Here is a 20,249-nt window from a genome sequence, read left to right as displayed (position 1 = left end):
CTCTGGAAGACAAGGGGATCCAGAGTCCTCAGTGGGCTGCTGGATCCTCCAGCCTCTTCCAGCAAAATAAACTGCTGTCCTATGCAGCCTTGTGCCTGAAAGTGGTATGAGGAAGTGTATAGGGAGCTGGCCAATGTTAATTGTTACAGGGAGCTCCCAAAGAGCATCCCCTCCGTGGCCAGGAAACCATGCCCGAGGACCTTGGTTGCCGACCTCTGAAGCTCAGATTGAGGCCGAGGTGGCAGGTTTGGTCCCTTAGCAGATTCCTGGAAATACGTTTTGGAAGGAAACTTCCCCCAACCCTAGACGAGCAGACTCCTGGGTGGCAACTAAAACACCAGGTGGGCTCAGGCACTGGGGAGTGCCCACTCCCCAATGTCCATAGGGGACAATGTTAAACGTGCATGTGGACAGCACATGCACTTAAGTTGATTAGTTGAAAACCACAGGGCGGACTTACCCCCTGTGGTAATGTGTATTGGAATAGGATAAAGGAAGGCCTGTAAGCCTGGTTTGTTGTGTATCTTTTTGAACATCAAGAAGAAAAGAACTGCTGTAACATCTTTGTATGCTGACCCCCTTTAAGCTGAGGGAGAGAATCTTTAAGACTATTGAGCAATAAACATATTTGCCTTTACAATGACTGCATCTGTGTCCTGCAACAATAGAATTGCGCCAAATGCTATTCCGTTCTCCGGCTGTTCTGGATTGAGCAAAGCATCTCCAAGCTCAAGCCCCCTGCCAGCTACCGTGCAGAGCCTGGTCCATTTCAAGGGATCAGTGGGTATCAGCCAAGACCAATGAGGAGGTGTGGCTGCAGCTCGTCGACGCATACGCAGGAGAAGCGGTTCCTGGTGCCGGCGGTAGGAGCCTGGGTGTACGTAAGTACACCCAAACGCTGATGGTAGGAGTTTGGTGCTGGCAGCTACATACCCGCCGACTGTGCAGTGGGTGGAGTGAGTGGCAGGCGGTCACTGACGGTAAGAGGGAATCTCTGATAACACAAGATCCAGGGGGGATCGAAACACAATCTGAGATCAAGCGGCAAATGAGGTCATCCAGTCACACAACCATTTTTGTGCCGACCATTTCAGCATTTCGACCTTTAAATCATGTCGACATTTTGTATGTCGACTTTATAGCCCTGTCTACCTTTTGCCCTATTGCATGTCAGCCATTTAGTGTTGAACCATTGACAGTCGACCCTCTATCCGGCGCTCCCAGTACCGACAGCCTGGGCAGAAGAAGTAGCCAAGAGAAAAAAAAAAAAACACAATTACATAAGTGGACTCCACTGAATGAAGTGCTTCAAAAGAAGATTGTTGTAATGCCTTCATCACTAATATTAACACTCCCTCAACTAGAGATGGACTGAATCATGGGCAAAAACATGCCACACAGCGCAAAAAAAAAATGTGCGCTCATAAATGGAAACAGAGCAGAAAGCTGAACCTTTAAAAAAAAAAAAAAAAAGTTTTTAAAGTTCTTCTCCAGGCCACCTCATCTCAGTCACACCATACTGCTTCCAGACCCCGCAATGCAGCACCTGGATCCTTTCCCGTTTTGCCATTTTAAAAATGTGGGAAAGCATTGCCATTGGAGGAAACGGTTTTATACAATAAAATATATCCATGGGACTCTCATTAAGACGTCAAGGAACGCCTACAGATCCTGGGTCCTTAACCACTTTTCCAAAAACTGCTCTGATTTATTTTTTTTTTTTAATGATTGAATAAGGTCAAGAACGTCTATTTAAAACCTCTCCAATACGATTTTAACTCAAAACAAAAAAAAAAAAAAAAAGGAAAAAAATATATTCTAAAGGCCCATCAGGACATCAAGATATTGTAACTACATTTCCCCGACGGCTGCTCCTCTCTGCAGCTGAAAAACATACATTGGAGGGCTGAAGACTGCTTAATTTACATTTCTGCTCCTGGAAACAATGATGGATGTAGAAGGTCCAGAAGGTCCCTTTGAGATTGCCCCTACTAGAATATGATTTTTCAGTAACCGCCTTGTGGGTGTTTATGACTTGTCACATCAGTCCCTGACATGCGACCATGTCAGGGAAAGCCCAGCCTGGCATGATCGCCTTTGGTGTGGTTAAGTAAAAGACCTCCACCTTGTGGTTCAACCTGAATTTTGACTTTGGTTGACGTCAATTCTCCACAATCTGGAAAAAGAAAGAGGGGAGGGACCAGACTCCAGAGGGAACGTGCCTGCTGTGGCGAATCGTCCTTAGTTTCATACCCCTAGAGGGAGCCGATGTCACTGGAACATTTTATCCAGCTCTGCATATGGTCCTGCTAGATTCCTGCATTCCAAGAGAGTCAATCCAGATGAAAACAATCTAACATAGGTTGCTTAACCATTTAAAAAAAAAAAACAATAATTTTTGTCAGTTATCACCTCTACTTGCCAATAGTTCACAAACCACAACTAGTTTTCTACTACATACTTCCTTTTAGAAATGGCAGCCATCTTTAAATCGTGGCTGACAGCGCATTTTCACGTTTGTAGATACAAGGGAATGTTCACATAGGACGCAATCAAAACCTCTGTGGGCCACATTTGAGCAGCCACCTCAACCATAATTAAACACCCATGGAGTTGTTGCCAAAACAAAGAGCAGAGCCTGAAACTTGACAAGGCACTGGTAATATTCCAAGATTGGAACATACAGGAGAGATTCCCTGGGGTCCATAGACATTATATCCTCATCTCGTTCCACCTCGTGATTATGAATCAAAAATGATGAGGGTCTCAAAGTTCAAAATAGACAAAAAGGATCTATTTTGTTTTTGTTTCCAAGAACAGGCTTGAATATTCTAAATGAAAACCCATCACCCAGTGTTCTACTGCCACTATGATTATAACCCTGCAGTGAATAATGTGTAAATGGCGAGTCACATGGCCTAGTGCTTTCCCGGTCCACAGGGAGACCATTACTGAACGAACATTGGGTTAGAACACTTAGTGGATTATTGATGTATCCCTGGTCCATAAGCTTTCATCCGGGAATATTAAGAGGAAATTAAACTCCGATTCCAGAGAAGTAGCATACATTGGGTTTACATCTCTTTTGTCCTCCGCAATGAGCTGAGAAATAAACCCCTTACCTCTACAAGAAACACAAAAGGATCGAAACAGAGATCCCCACACTTATAGCAGATTGACCGCCCTAATACTTTTATCCAGCTCAGGAACGAATAAGACAATCTGACAAAGATAAGTAGAGCCTCCACCTTCTAAGACTTGAACCAGAGGCTTGGCATGCTTATATGACCTAAGTTGAAATTTGGGCTCTAATATGACCAGCATCCAGAGCAGCGCCACCCAGATATAAGACTGGATGTGCTCTGCCAAGGTGGCTAATTCTGGTCTCCCTGACTGGAAGCATTCTATGAGCTGTTCTGAACATACTTCCACAGCATTGCTGACCCAAGAAGCAGCTGAAATGGTTCTCAATGAGGCACCAGCCACGACAAATGGATTTAAGAATGGTCTGAAACTCTCTCTTTGTACCGTGTGTTGCAGAAATAACTCCTCACTAAATATGCATATATAGTGGGGAACAGATATCAAGTAGACAATAAGAATAGCATATATAAGCTGACAAAATTGAGCTTGTAGACTATATGCTATTCTTATTTTCTTTCTATTAGCCATCTGTTTCACTTTAGCACAGTTATTTCTGCTACACACTGATTGATTAGTGGGATGGAAATGCCCAGTTAATACCCAGCAATATTTTGACATCCTCCACACTGATGAGGAAGGGGTAGTACATGATGTGGTTGAGATCCCAGCAGTTGGGATGTCGGCGTTTAGAATCCCAGCGCCAGCATACCGACGGTAAGCATTGGGGTTAGAGGGAGGGCTAGAGATTAGGGTCAGGCACTAGGAGGGTTAGGCTGCAGGGAGGAGGTTAGGTTTAGGCTGCAGAGGGGGATGTTACGTTTAGGCTTCAGGGGGATGAGGGTTAGGTTTAGGGGTAGGGTACTTACCGGCAGGTGTCTGTGTCCTAACTCTGTCGGGATGCCGATGTCAGGATTCTGACAGTCAGGATCCTCAGCGGCGGCATCCCGTACCCCACACAGTAGTACATACCTAACATACGTATAATTTCTATCCATATCATCCTTAAACGCTGCAGCATTATGAACAGGAATAGTGGTGCCTTTAGACAATTGTGCTAAAAGGTCCTCCACCATACTGTAGGTGGAATATCCCATTTATCTACATCCTCTTTCACCAACCTATAAAGGGTCTGTAATCTGTGTGTAACCTGTACTTACATTCAAGTTTGGTCCACATGTCGTCGTCCCCCAAATAGCATAGAAAGGGGAGAAAGCAACTGCTTTTCCTTCCCTTTATACAGCGTAAATTAAGGTTCCCAACTCCTCACTGTCGTGGATATGAAGTAACTGCCAAGCTACCCAAAACCATCCATCACATGCTGCACTGCAGAAGCCTTACCAAAATAAAACGAGACACTGTCTGAACCTTTTGCTTGCTTGCCTTTTCTGGAGAAGAGCTCAAACAGAATGTCCAGAAAACCAGAGCAAGGCAGAACTCTCACATTTCAACGGCTTAGCTGGGGTGATCAAAATTTCTAGAATACCCTCAATGAAGAAAAAAACTGACAAGACTTCCAGGGGTATTCAATATGGGAGCGAAAACATCGTTTTTGCGTTAATATCTGAGGTATGACGTCATTATCGCAGGTTTTACTTTTACACCGTATTCAATTTCAAAGACTTATCGCAGTTTTGAAAAGTCTGATATAAAACGGGGATAACTTTTCACCATTGAATAGGTGTCGAAAAAAAGTTCAGAATTGGGGTTTAGGGGTGCAGGCTTAAAAAAAATAGCCTGCACCCCTGGGAATGACATTTAAAAAAGAACTGTGTCAAAAAAAAGTTTTAAAAAAAAAATAGGGACACCCCAAAAAATTAATAAAAAAATTGGGGTGAAAAAAAAAAATGGGAAAAAATTAACAATAGGGAAATAGGTTCAGGGCTATTCTGCAAGTATGCGGCAGGTGTTTTGAAGAATAGAATTATAGCGGCAGGTGTACAAAAAACACCTGCTGCGGCTATTTAAATTCCCAACTTTCAATTAAAGGCTATAACGGGGGTACCCATAGTGATCCCCCATGATTTAACAACTTTATGGGGGTCTTACAATTTTTTTAAGGAAAAAACAAGAGATATGGTAAGAACTTACCTTTGTTATCTCTGTTTCTACGAAGTCCATAGGGACCACAGGGTTGACCTTGGGGGATATAGCTGGATCAGGATCCATGGGCACCACACAGTTAAGCTTTTAGCTCCCAGGATGCACTTGGGTCCTCCTCTATATCCCGCCCCCGAGCCACAGGCACCTCAGTTGGTAAGCAGCCTAGGCCGGAGGAGAATATGGAACAGAGAGAAGAAAGACTGGAACACACAAGAAACCATACTCACAGAAAAAGGAGACGGAAATACCGGTGACCAGCAACACAGCCCATTAGAAGCCAGGTGCGTCAGGGCGGGCGCCCTGTGGACCCCATGGACTTCGTAGAAACAGAGATAACAAAGGTAAGTTCTTACCATATCTCTTGTTTTCTACTTCAGGGTCCATAGGGGGTCCACAGGGTTGACCTTGGGGATGTCCCAAAGCAGTTCAACTAAGGGCGGGGACGCTCCTGTGCAGAAAGGAGAATCCTGCGCCCGAAGGATGCATCCTGAGAGGCAAAGGTGTCAAACGCATAAAATCTTAGAAACGTTTGAACCGAAGACCAAGTGGCTGCCTCACACAGCTGAACAGCTGAGGCACCACGTTTAGCAGCCCAAGAAGGGCCCACAGAACGAGTGGAATGAGCCTTAACAGAGGCTGGAACAGGTAAATGCTCTCGTATCTAAGCCTCCCTAATAACAGAACAAAACCAACGGGCCAAAGTCTGGTTGTTGGCAGGCCAACCCCTCTTATGAAAACCAAAGAGGACAAACAAGGAGTCGGACTTTCGAACAGAAGCAGTCCGATCAACAAACTCTGAGAGCACGGACAATGTCCAACGAAGTCTCCCCTGCTGTAAGATCAGGGGACTGAAAGGCTGGGACCACCAGTTCCTGATTGATATGGAACTTAGAGACAACCTTAGGTAAACACTCAGGACGAGTGCGAAGCACTGCTCTGTCCTGGAGAAAATAATTAAGAAGGGGGGACTACATGAAAGTGCCCCCAACTCGGAAACCCTCCTTGCTGAAGCAATAGCCAGGAGAAACACAGTTTTAAGCGTTAACCATTTGAGGTCAACTGACTCAAGAGGCTCAAAGGGAGGACCTTGCAGAACTCAAAGAACCACCGCCAAATCCCACGGTGCCACCGGAGGCACAAAGGGTGGCTGAATCCTGAGAACACCCTGGAAAAAAAGTCTGTACGTCCGGTAACATAGCAATTCTACGTTGGTACCAAACCGATAAAGCAGACACGTGCACCTTCAGAGAGGAAAGGCGTAAACCTAAGTCCAAACCCGACTGAAGAAAAGCCAGAATCCTTGAAACTCTGAATACCTGAGGATCATAAGTTTCTGGACTCACACCACTGAAAGTACGTGTGCCACACTCTATGGTAAATCCTTGCAGAAGCAGGCTTGCGTGCCCTCAGCATGGTGGAAATAACGGAACTAGAAAAGCCCCGGGACCTTAAGACGGCCGTCTCAAGAGCCACTGTCTCAAGACAGACGACCCAGATCCGGGTAAAGGTAGGGCCCCTGAGACAACAAGTCCTGCCGCTGAGGAGGAAGGTACGGAACGTCGATGGACAGACTCTGTAGGTTGGAGTACCACGGACGTCTTGGCCACGCTGGGGCCACCAGTACCAGAGTGCCTCAGTCCTGCTAGAACTTGCGCAGGACCAAAGGCAGAAGGGATATCGGAGGAAACAGATATGCCAGCTGAAACGTCCATCTGACCTACAGAGCGTCCACCAGACTGGCGCCGTCGTCCCTTGTCCTTGACCTGTACACGGGCAACTTGTGATTGTGACGAGAGGCCATCAAGTCCATCTCCGGCAGTCCCTACTTGTCCATGAGTAGTTGGAATACCTCTGGATGAAGCGACCATTCCCCTGGATGCACGTCGTAACGGCTGAGGAAGTCTGCCTCCCAATTGAGGATTCCGGGAATGAAGACTGCAGAGATCGCTGGAAAGTGGCACTCCGCCCAGGTTAGGATGTGAGACACTTCTGCCATCGCAGCCCGGCTGCGAGTTCCTCCCTGGTGATTGATGTACGCCACCGTGGTGGCGTTGTCTGACTGCACTTGCACTGCCCTTCCGTGAAGAGTGGTGCCGGCCGACTGCAGAGCCCTGTACACGGCTCTTAGTTCCAGAACATTGATGGGGAGAGCCGCTTCCTCCGCTGTCCAACGACCCTGAAGTGACAAGGAGCCTGTCACCGCCCCCCAACCCCGAAGACTGGCATCTGTCGTGAGCCGAACCCAGTCCGGGATCCAAAAGGGGCGAACCTCGAGGAGGTGAGCTGTTTAAAGCCACCAATTCAGGGACTGTCGTACATCCGGAGATAGCACCAGGGTCTGTGACCGGATCCGGTGAGGCAACCCATTCCAGTTTGCTAGAATCAGCCTCTGCAGAGGCCTGGAGTGAAACTGGGCAAATTCCACCATGTCGAATGCCGACACCCTGGAACCCAGCACTCTCATTGCCGAGTGTACCGAAAGACTGGCACAATCCAGGCAACTGCGTATCCGCAACTGTAGGGAAGATACCTTTTCTGGAGTTAGAAAGATCCGCTGCTGATGAGAGTCTAGGAGGGCCCCCAGATGGACCATCTGCCGAGATGGGATCAGGGATGACTTCCTCCAATTTATTAACCACCCGTGCATCTGCAGACAAGCCACCGTCAGTTGGAGATGTTGCAGCAGAACTTCCGCAGAGCTTGCCAGCAATAGGAGGTCGTCCAGATACGCTAACCGTACCCCCTGGTTCCAAAGGTGGGCAGCCATAACTGCCATCACCTTGGTGAACACCCTCGGCGCTGTGGAGAGCCCGGAACTGGTAGTGACGGTGCAACAGAGCGAACCGCAGACACCTCTGATGTGACGTTGCTATCGGCACATGGAGGTAAGCGTCCTGGATATCCAGGGAGACCATGTAATCCCCTGGTTCCATAGCCAGAATTATGGAACACAAGGTTTCCATTCTGAACCTGGGAATCCTGAGAAACCTGTTCAGAGACTTTAAATTTAGAACGGGTCGATGGGAGCCATTGGGTTTCTGTACCAGAAACAGCAGAATAGTACCCCATCCCATGCTGAGATTGTGGAACAGGTACAATGACCCCTGCAGTCAGCAAGGAGTCTATAGCTTCCCTGATCAGCATAGCCTTGGCTATGTCCTGAGAAGGACTCGTGCAGAAAAACTAGTGAGGCGGTCTGCGACGAAAAGACAGGGCGTACCCCTGGGAGACCACTTCTCGCACCCAGGCATCGGTGGTGGTATTGAACCAGCTCTGGGCAAAATGAAGAAGTCGGCCTCCCCTCTGGGATCCCCCAGAGGGAGGCCCGTCCCATCAGGCGGAAGGCTTATCTTCCTGTTTGGAAGAGGGACGCCTGGCACTCTAAGCTTGTTTCTTGGACCTAGCCAGTCTATCTACGATCCTATCCAAGTCTGGACCAAAAAGTAATTCCCCATTAAAAGGTAAGGCCTCCAGGCCCTTGTTTGAATCAGCGTCTGCTCTCCAGGACCTCAGCCATAAGGAGCGGCGGGCATGCACAGCCGCAGCCGACACCCTAGAGGTTAGCAGACTAGCGTCCAAGGAAGCTTCTCCAATATAAGAAGCCGCATCACTCATCTGTCCTAGTAATGCCCTCTGGACTTCCTGAGTATCCTCAGGAAAAGTGTCCCCTAAGGCATTGGCCCAACCCTCAATGGCCTTAGCCACCCAGGAAATGGCCATGGACGGGCGAGCAATTGCTCCCGAGAGGGAATAAATAGACTTAAGGCAAGCCTCAACCTTTCTGTCCGTGGGATCCTTTAACGAGGAAACTGACGGTATTGGCAGCGTAGCACTCTTAATAAGGCGTGTGACATGGGAATCCACCGCCGGTGGAGCTACCCACTTCCTACAATGCGCCTCCGGGAATGGATAATTGGAAGCCAACCTCTTTTGAGGCACAAATCTCTTACTGGGTGTCTGCCAAGCCACCGCCATATGATCCGTTAATTGATCAGATAGGGGGAATACCGCCGAAGTCACCTTAGTTTTTTTTTTGTTTTTTTTAAAAACTAGGGAATTTCTACTTAGGATCAGGTGCCTCATCCTCTATTAGGAGAATGGCACGCACCGCCCTAACCAGAGCTCGTACATTAATAGACGACCGAGATTCCAACTCCTGAGCCGAGGTGTACGAATCGGAGTCGTCCTGGACATCACCCGCATCTGAGGACCCCTCAGTGTCCGAAATCTGCGCCGCATGCAACTTATGTGCACGCTTAGACACCCCTGCAGACCTGTCATTGTGCAGCATCGACTGAAAAGTCGAAGATGCAGCTGCCAGACTCTGGACTGAACTGGAGAGCACGTCCACCCATGGTGGAGGAGCTGCCACATTGGTCTGGAAAGGCACCACAGACTGTTGTGTAGCAGGAGTGGCCTGAAAATAGATAGGCCATCCTGAATAAGGGTCCACAGTCTGTGACCCAGAGGAACTCTGCAATAATTGCGGGGTACACTGGTAATGGGAAATGGTAGGCTGGGACAGAGTCCTCGTAGGGACAGCAGACGGAGCCGCATGCCGGTCCGCCAGAGACACCAGCACCTGTGAAAACATAGCCCATGGTGGCTCCTGTGTCATAGGGGGTCTGGATTGACCAGGAGTCAACTGACACCGCTCATAAAGGCCATCCAGAGATGCCTCTTCCCTATGTGATCCCGCAGAGCAGCGCCTGCAGGAAAACAACACTGGAGTCCCGGAGTGCTCAACTTCACCCTCAGACATAACCAAATATAATGTACAGACAAAATATATATGGCAATAGAGGAAAAAAGAACTGCACTTCCCTGTGTGCTGAACAACAGTCCTGAATATGGCACTGTGTAGCACACAACTGTATGTGACAGACCTCACAAATACTTGATTTATATATGTGAGGTTAGTAGAAAAGCCCCTCCTCCACACCTGTAGGGCTAAGGAAGAAGGAAAGAGATAGATATAAGCTGACAGTAATAAGAGAAAAATACAGACAGCAGCACTAGCAAAAGTCACATACCATGCAGGAAGATATACTCACTGCACCTTTACACTACACTCAACCGCCCAGATTCAGTGTCTGGGAGGGCTATAGTGCTGTGTACGCCGTCCTAACAGGGGAGAGGTACACAGGGGGACCGGTCCGCGTGCTCCCTGAGGGATCTGCGCTGCCACATGTAGAAAAAAATGGCCGCCAGAGACCTCAGAGGAGGAGTGGCCGAGTGAACTGCAGCTCAGGGACGCTAGACATGCAGGCTGAAAAGCGCACTGAGCTGAGGGGAGGAGCCGCTGAACAGGGAAGGCTTCCTCCCCTGGCTGGCCATTAACCCCAGGGATGCTGGCTTCCCGCTTGCCGGTTATCCCTGGTGGTCTAGTGGTCCCACGGGTTATGGGGGGGCCCGCCGCCATTGCCAGCAGCCTCCGGTCTGTCCCCAGGACCGGAGGCTAAAGGACTGCATTTAAGGTATTCCGCGCGCCGCCGCTAGCCAGCGACGCGCGGCTTACCTGAATCCCCGGCGACTCCGGCAGCAGTCCTGGGAGGTAGACAGAGTCCGGCTAGTACGGACTCTGTCCTCCCGCCACGATCCCCAGATCAGTACTGGCGTCGCGGCGCCAGTCGGGGGTTCAGAGCGGCAGCGTGGGCGTCTGTACAGACAGCCCTTCGCTGCCGTCTGTAGTAAAAAGAGAAACTAAAATAAATAAAATCTATTAGAAAATAAAAAGCTTCTGGGGGCTGCTCCTGCAGCCCCCCTGCGCGGTGACCGACTCCGGCCGGGCACCAGCTTACACTGAGGTGCCTGTGGCTCGGGGGCGGGATATAGAGGAGGACCCAAGTGCATCCTGGGAGCTAAAAGCTTAACTGTGTGGTGCCCATGGATCCTGATCCAGCTATATCCCCCAAGGTCAACCCTGTGGACCCCCTATGGACCCTGAAGTAGAAATTCGTAACTTTACGCAAATCCAAGTTCGGAGTTTCCCGTTTTCGTTAATTTTATATTGAATACGGGGATCAGCGGGAGCGCACCCGATACTTTAACGCAGGTAAAAACTCCGATATGAAACGTTCACTTCGACAGTGAAGTTAACGTTTCATATTGAATACCCCTCTTTGTATTGATTTGGCCAAGCATCATGTCCAAACCAGGTTCACCCATGGCATGGCTAAGCGAATTGCTGACTTATTACACAGAGTCATAGGCTCAACTGCCAAAGATTCAGGGAAAGGAGTCCCCCTTTGACTGCAACCAGATTACTGTTCATGGGAGCTGGGCATAAAGTGCCCACAACACAATGTCCACTTGGCAGCTTAGCATGGCATTTTATACAAGAGTAAAACCTCAGATGAAACACCACCAATCCCAGACCTGAAATTACTTTTTTTAATTATATTTCCTAAAAAAATAGGAGAATAAAGGTACATAATAAGGAAATGTAAGCAGGCAGACAAGGAGCCCAGGAAAAGTGCAGGATACCCCTATACGACCATCGATGCTTTCCCGCCCCAGCTGGAATAACTTTTACCCAGTGGAGATGCAAATTGCCTGGGGTACGCTCCTTCCCACTCAGCCGGCACAATGGCAGCAACAGTCCTGGCGGCAGTGCTCAGTGAGAGACAGGACCCACTAGAGCAGAGCTCATGGCTACTCCAGCCTAGCAGTCCCTGGGTCCCCAGTGGAACCCAACAACAACTTTCCGATCTCCAACGGCAAAAGGGGGAAGCACCTTACGTAAGGTTGGGAGTGCGCTCATCAGGGAGAGATCCTGCGAGCAGCCACATTTGAGGGGTAACCCTTCCCACAATCTGGAAACTAGAAACACAGTCAACACACACATACAGACAAGAGGTGAGCGTGGAGTTTATCTATTGTTTCTAGGGAGGAGGCGCTTACTTTCATGCTCCTTGTGGTGTTAAGGAAGGGCCACACGTGGGAGACATCCCACAGAGGGATGACGGCAGTGAAACAAGTTCCAGGAACGTAGCCGCCCCTGCCCACTCTGGTTCTCAAACAGCCCAGTGCTGTGAGGCAAATCACGAAGAAATAGGAGTGAAGAACTAAAGCCATCTAGAAAAGCCAATTAAGCACCCTGTCTTGAGGGTACACTTTATAACCAAGTGGCGAAAAACCTATGTAACAGGATGCAGATATGGAAGAGACGAGGCACCTTCAAAGTAAGGGAGATTGCTCCAAAAGCAGGTAGAGAATTGTGTAACAGTAACAAAGAAAAGTAGCCAGCACAAATGCTTGAATAGTTTCTATCTGACAATATCTAATCCACTGATGCTGGACCTCAAATTAGGTGGTTTTGTGTCTCTCATCAAGTTCTCCCGTCATTACGAGACAACATCCTCTGGTTTCTAAAACGTTGGTTTCTGAATACGTACTTCGTTATTTCCCATTTCATCTGTTTTCTCCCTTTCCTCCTGGCATTTCCTAACATCAATGGCTCTAGTATTTACATGAAAAGGAGGAGACACAAACAGCAGAACTTAAAAGATAAAAGGTACTTAGAAGTAGCATTGCAGAAAGCACAGAAAAAGTCCTTTAAGGGTTTCTGCCAGAGAAATCTTTAGCTTTATATGGGGAAAACAGGTCTACTTTGTTCCATTAACCCAATTCTCATCATAGCGCTTGTAGGCCAAGGTAAATCAGAGGAGTACTGTGCAAGTATCTCCTTACGTTTCTGCACAATGGCAGCTGTGTACTCATTTCCCAGTATTAAATGATTTATCGCACAACCAATTTGGGAGGCACATTTCCTCCTTAGTGTGGTGAGCTTTCTATTAGGTATGTTAGTTACCATTAGGACCTATCCTTATAAATTGTATTGATCTTTGAGAAGGAATAAAAAAACGCATGTTAAGCATCAACATATATAAGATGATGAGTGGTTCGACTTCAGCTCAGATCTTCCCACAAAGTTCGGATCTCAGAACAAGGCAAAGCTCTATCTTTTACGGACATCTGTGCCAAGTGGCGGAAAGTTCCGAGCCAAGACCAATCTGCTCATCTCTAATTTTTAGGTCATTGGATGATACTGTAGGCAGCTCCCATGCATTTAACTTTCAGAAACGACAGGATTGCCTTTTCTGGGTACACGTACCTGATACAGACGAATGATGTGAGGGTGACAAAGCATCTTCATGATCTGTACCTCACGGAATATCTTCTTCAGGTTTTCCTCATCTAGTTTGGTCTTGTCGATTATCTTGATTGCAACCTTTTAATACAGAAAAAGGCGATGATTAGAGAGGCAAGCTTAAAGTGGTGTGACCATCACATACAGCTTACTGTAATCTAATAAACACATTTTCCTTTCCTCTCCTAGCTCACATTATACAGTGAAGGTGAACAATTGCAGGGATAATAGCTAGTGAAACATTGTGGCAATATTACTTTTTAAATAGTAGTAAAACTTCAAAATGTGATAACATTTTATTTATTTAAAACCTTTCATTTAATATCAACATTCTAATATTTAAAGCTTTGTTTATCTTAACCACTGTGATATAACATTTTTTACTAGGTATGGGGAGTCGCAGATCATTTTGGGTGGATTCAGTAGAAATGTGCAAACTCCAGCTTCAAAATGTGATGGGGTACTAATAATGACGGTGCAGGAAGGGTGAGTATTAGAAACCCCCTAACAGGGCTTCAATGTGCCCTGCGCCACTGCTACTCCTTCCCCTGATTGCATATAATCATAAGCCTGCGCCTCAAGGGGTGGGTGAGAGCGCCATTACCGAGGCACTGGCAGTTGCATAGGCTGCAGGGTGCGTGACTGGAGCGTCAGCCGGCACGGCAGCAACGATACTGGCTGCAGGTTGCCATTCCAGGCACAAGGCTAGCCAGATTCAGGGACTGAGCGACAGGCGCTGGCTGCACCGCCCTCCTTACGGTCCCGAGTATTAGCAGCATTGAGCATTAATTACCGGAGAATACATAACCATGAATCATGTATTTAATTACACTACTGTCATATAGCCTAAAATGACTAATAAGAATCAATTACTAGTAGGCAGATGAGGTAACTCTACACATTTGCCAAATTATGAAGGAGCTGGGCTGCAGTAAATAAAAAAAAAGGGGGAGAGGGGGAGTGGAAGCTTTGGTGGTAATAAGCTTTGGATGCATTGGTGTGTGCATGGTATGAGAAGTCCATGCTGCCTATTGGAATTGGGTGGCACAGTGCCTCACGCTAGAGCTTTGAGTATGATTATGATCGGAACCCTGTCAGTGTGGAGTTTGTATGTTCTTCCTGTGTTTGTATGGGTTTCCTCTGGATGCCACGGTTTCCGTATGTACATGTGTTTTGTTTAAACTATACAGATGGATCCACATACATCTAACCTCCTGGCGCGTTAAAGAGCCCATTTAGTCGCACCATGCCGTGACTCTGTAGCACCGAGCATCTTTTTGTGCGTCTTTTTACCTTCACATACGTCTTATTCACACAGTGATGTGAATAGAAAGTACAAGCAGCTTCTGGTGATTACAATGATATGCAGCATGCCTATGTTTTCTGAGCGAGTGCGGGTGTTAAATGCTACATTACAGTGTCAGCGACTGTAACACTGTGACGTAGCATTTTGTATGCAGATACACCCGCAGTCACACACAGAACATAGGCATGCTGCATATCATTGTAATCACCAGAAGCTGCTTGTGCTATCTATTCGCATTGCTGTGCAAATAAGACGCCTTTGAAGGTAAAAAGACGCACGAAAAGACGCTCGGTGCTACAGAGTCACACAGAGCTCCTGTGTTGTGTGGCGTGACTTGTAGCGCATGGAGGATAGATGTATGTGGGCACATCTGTAGATTGTAAGCTGGACTTCAGCAGGTACTGAGGTGACTGATAAAATATCCCCCTATAAACACCATATAAATAAATAAATGTCTAGCATCTGAATTTAAATGTGGGAGAGCAAAACGAAAAGTGAGAATGACAAAAACCTATTTTCCCTTACTTCTGCCCACGAATGTATACACCTTAAAAAGATTGCCAACCGCTGAAAGCTTTACAAGAAAACGCGCAGGCTTGATGGTTGCAAATTGTGCCACTTATCTAGTGCCATAAAGTAATAATCACTGTATACAATGCAGGACTGGGACTGCAGCTCTAGTCAGACACATGCTTGGGTGACATTTACATGCCAGTACTAATGATTAAGAATGAAAAACACTGTGTAGGCAACCTTCTTAAGCAAATACTGATCAGCGAACACAAGTCCCAGCCCCTTCCCATCTGCCACTGTCCCCGTGTGGGCATAAAATATTTGTGAACTGCATTTGTTAACAATTCTCCCAGGGTCTGATAAGGGGATGTCTTTAACCAATGGCCAGCACGTCCCTCTGCCCACATCACCAGTTCATAAAGGGGATGAATTGAGTACTTGTCCGGGTAGGGAACAGCCCCACTATAAGCAAGAAGAGAGGAGGGGGAAGCCAGGCATCTGTAACCAACACAGCCCTCCACCATTCTCTTAGTACATTGCAAGGCACATAAACTGTACCTCACTCTATTTTCTCAGGGAGCCGACATAGGACACCCCATTTCATCCTCTCTTTAAATACAGACTTGTAATAAGAGTTTATAGCTCGGGAAGTGTTGTGTGTGACAACATTAACACATTTCATAAGCAGTAGATCCCTGGTATACTAACACGTCTAGCACCTAACACGTCTCTGCCAACTCCCTGCTGCTTATTGTGAGTGTTTTAATCACTATTGCAGCAATGTGCATAATGTCCTTCACTGTACTGTATGTTGTTTTTTGTGTTCACTTATTAGTTTTATGCACTATGTAAGGCGCTGCGGAACACTTGTGACGCCATATAAAGGATAATAATAATAAACTTCATAAGCGTTTGATGTTACTACTGTACTCTTTACATGTGTCTAAATTTAATGCTAATACCCCCAACACCATGCACAATTCTAGTTATTGTCTCAACCAAGACCTATTTTTCATAGTATCCCCCATTGTATGTCCGTGGAAACGACTTATAAAAGCATGATCCAGACATCGTTTTAGAGTATTTTATTTTTGCAGCAATTTAGCTCTACTTAAAATACTCACAAAATATAAAAAACACAATTTGAGAATTTAAAAAGCCTTCTTGTAATAGCCACACTAAAAATTTTCCTATACGTAGGCGAAATTTGTCATACGCAGTTTCTGGAGCTGAATGTCTCCATCAGCACCTTTTAGCAGGAAGTCTAGTTTTTCATTATTAATATGCAGTAGTTCACATTTTAGATTTAGTACTCTTGTATAATAGTCAATGGAACATCTATCTTACAGTTCTGTATGTTCTGTAAAAGCTATTGTGTTAGATATGCCCCAGAGTGAACTGGAAACAAATCCCAGATAAAAATTGATATCTTGCTGAAGAGCCATTTTCTGACATTTCACAGGAAAAGCAATAGAATAGCTACCACACACTGCCATATTTCTACAAAGAGCCATCCCACACCCCAATTCAATTGGAATAACATGTAAAATGACAGATTTTTGTTGCACTTTTTAGCACGATATCATTATTATAATCATAAATATACATCTCCATGCGTCCAATTGCAGTCGGAACCTCCAGTATCGCCGCTAGCTAAGCTTCGCTGTGACCCGCCAAAATCACCAGAGACGTTACTCATCATCATCTGTGTCTGGTTGCGGATCCCGGCGGCGTGTCCTGGGGGGCGGGGTGGAGGTAGTGTCCCGCCCCCCTCCCCGCGGCTGCCACTGTGTGTGTACGGCCAGTCTGAAGACCGTCCGTACACACCTGCCAATGGACAGATATATCTGCAGACATATCTGTCCATCGACTGTGCAGCACAGTCAATGCGATATGTCGGTGAACGCACTGGCCGACGGGCAGCAGATATATTGGCCAATCAATTTGATCGTTGCCAATGTGTACCCTGCATTACAACAGTGCGTCTGATCCTGCTGAGCACCAAACAAAAAAACGAAATGCCTGTGGCTGTGGGCGGAGTATATATAGAGGAGGACCAGGGCATTCTGGTAGATAAAGCTTTGAGTGTTTGGTGCCTGGATCACTCTAACCAAATACCCCAAGGTAGTTCCTATAGAACATGAAGAAGAAATATAGGATTTGTTCAGTTGGGATAGTCCACGCTTCTTGTAGGACAGCCCCAACAGCAGCATGTTATCCGCAAGCATTAGAGTTGCCAACCAGAGATACAAATTCAACTTCCATGCATATTGTATGCAATAGATCATTTGTGTGAATAATGCTATCTGATTAAAACAAATGCTTTCAGGTTATGGCAGTGGTTCCCAAACTGTGCGCCGTGGAACCCTGGGGTGCCTCGGGACACTTGCAGGGGGTGCCTCAGGTTGGTGGTCCAGCACCAAATCATAATTATTTATGGTCAATTTAATGTAAATATGTTGACAAACAGAAGCGCAAACCTGTCCGACATAAACATAACTGACCCTAAGGATGACAGATAAGCACAATTTATTTTACAACATTTTTTTCAGAATTTCTCAATAGCAAACTTTTGGCTTAGGGGTGCTGTAAAGACAATGCTGATACTCTAGGGCGCCGTGATTCAAATAAATATATATTGGATAATAGATTTTGGAATATTAGCAAATCATAATGAGACATTTTGGAGATGGGACCCAAGTCACCTTATACATACAGCCTGCAGGTCATTTTATACAATATTTTTAATAATTTTGTGCACTGATAGTACAGATAAAAGGATAAAAATAAAAATAGGTAGATAAATAGTATATAGAAAGTAGAAATAACTGATATATAAAACATACAGGACAGCAAAATTGATACACATTAAATACATGTAATCATTAATAAAGCACACAAGTTTTCCTTAATAAATTGGTTCACAACAAATAGTATCCATCTGTACAAATAGCCAATACAGTCTCCTGTACACAATCTACTGTAATGAAATATAGCATTCCTATGTGACCAAGCCCTGGCGAAACGTGTCGTGTGACTTATACGGTTACCCCATCTGTGCACACAGGCTGCCGCACCTTGGAATGCACACCTAATTAAATATCTGTACCCCTTTATTTTACTAAGATTCTTTGCACTACTATATTATTTTCTGTACCGTAGTTATTACTTACTAATTATCTTCTATTCTTGATCTGAAAATGTCCAAAAGGACTTAGAAAAAAAACACAGAACAGACCAAGCGGAACGCTCCAAAGAGCTCCCCGACGCAAGTGAGTAACATTTTGGCATCAAGGGTGTGGGGGCACAAATATATATTCAGGCTCCCAAATAAGATGTCATTGGTTTGACTTAAATCATATGCAACGTATGAAACCACTGCACGCTGTCCAATTCTCCACCTCTTCACAAACACTTTGAGCTCTCCTTCGTCCTTCATGGACTAACGCTACTAAAGCTGTGCCACGTCTGTTTATTAAGATCATCTGAACCAGGAGACACAGTTCAAGACATGCATCCCATCTACACGTGTTCTGGAAAGGCAAACATGCATCACACCCGCTGCACAAAAACACATGAGACCAATGTTCGCATACACCCTGCACATTCACATGGAAAAAACTCCTAGAGCCCAGCACTAAATGACTACAAGCACTTCCATATCCCAAGTCGTCGCGCGACACCACTGATATATAGCAATCCTGATGCTACAAAACAAAGTCTTTCCCTAAAGCAGACCTGGCCAACCTGTGGCTCTTCAGCTCTTGTGAAACTACAAATCTGCCCCACCGATCAGCTGGTAAAGCATGCTGGGACAACAGCTGGAGAGCCACAGGTTGGCCAGTCCTGCACTAAAGAGTAGAGGGATGCAGTAGTATTCGTGTACTAATCACACTTGTCAGGCTATACTGAAGCCACAACAGGGGTTGGGTACATGATCTCGGCGCCGACAATGACAAAATCCCAGCAGCGTAATTCCAACGGTGGAAATCCCGACTTATACTGGTAAGTATTCTAACCCTTCCCTTAACCCACCTTTCCCGCAACCTAATCATAAGCCCTCCCGCAGCCTAACCGTGTCTCCCCCCCCCATCCCCGCAGCCTGACCCTAACCCTCCCCCTAATGCCTAACTGTAACCCCTAAACCTAACCATTGGAATTGCACCCTGGATTATGAGTACTGTCGGGATTCCGGCGCTGAGATTCTGTCCGCCGGCGTTGTCTGCATCGGGACGGCGAGTACATCCCCACTACAGCCATGTTCTGTACTCAAAGCTCCTCTATTACACTAGTATCACACCAGCGTAGTAGGCGTGACAGTGTAATACAGGAGCTTGGGCTACATTGCATCGGTAAAACGCACTTGTACAACAAACATCATAGCATAATTTACATCACAAAAGTATAATGGATCTGGTCTTGGCTGGCACCCTAGGCGTGATCACGTTTATCAGGGTAACAAGGTAATGAGCAACAACGTACAAGTGGGGGCACCTACATTTTGAGCGTTATATCTACTGATGTCAGTGCACAAACACCATCCCGGGTTCTTCATACGATAGCAAATACATTCTGCATTCACCACTGCTTTTCCCAGCCTATACAGGCGTCTGAAAACATCACTGAACGATTTGTGTCAATGCCTGGATGGTGGAAATGGAAAGAAACTGCAACAGTTCCCGATTCTCAGACCAGCAATGGAAGGGACCATCTTGTTCTCATGTCGCCTGAAAGCAGCTAAATCTGTCTCTTCCCACTCAGATGTATAATGGAGCCAATGAAATCAGGCAGGAAATGCCAGCAAAAATAAAAAGGGCAAGAATAGATTTAAGAAAAAACAAAAATGAAGGTTGCAGTAGTTTGTCATACACCATTTAATCAGCAAAAAGGAATATAATGGTGACCTTTACTCTTATCGAATGTGTGTCAACTTAAAACTATGTATTATGTAATGAGAAATATTCAGACTACATTATAAAGGAAATGCGAAAAAATTCTCAGCAGTTGTGTAACAACGGACAAATCCACTAAACA

At 46.2% G+C, this 20,249-nt stretch overlaps 1 protein-coding gene across 1 annotated transcript in view; it reads right to left on the bottom strand.

Annotated features, from left to right (window-relative positions):
• The window catches only part of SIK3 (SIK family kinase 3), a 155,251-nt gene that overhangs the window by 71,140 nt on the left and 63,862 nt on the right, over positions 1–20,249 (bottom strand). Inside the window, exon 2 of the mRNA XM_088481353.1 lies at positions 13,361–13,477. Within this exon, the coding sequence (XP_088337479.1) occupies positions 13,361–13,477 (117 nt within the window). The remainder of the gene's footprint in view (positions 1–13,360; positions 13,478–20,249) is intronic.

Source organism: Taudactylus pleione, unplaced genomic scaffold (genome assembly GCF_031769625.1).
Source record: "Taudactylus pleione unplaced genomic scaffold, aTauple2 ptg000270l, whole genome shotgun sequence".
NCBI classification, from domain to species: domain Eukaryota; kingdom Metazoa; phylum Chordata; class Amphibia; order Anura; family Myobatrachidae; genus Taudactylus; species Taudactylus pleione.
This window is presented reverse-complemented; position numbering and strand designations above follow the sequence as displayed.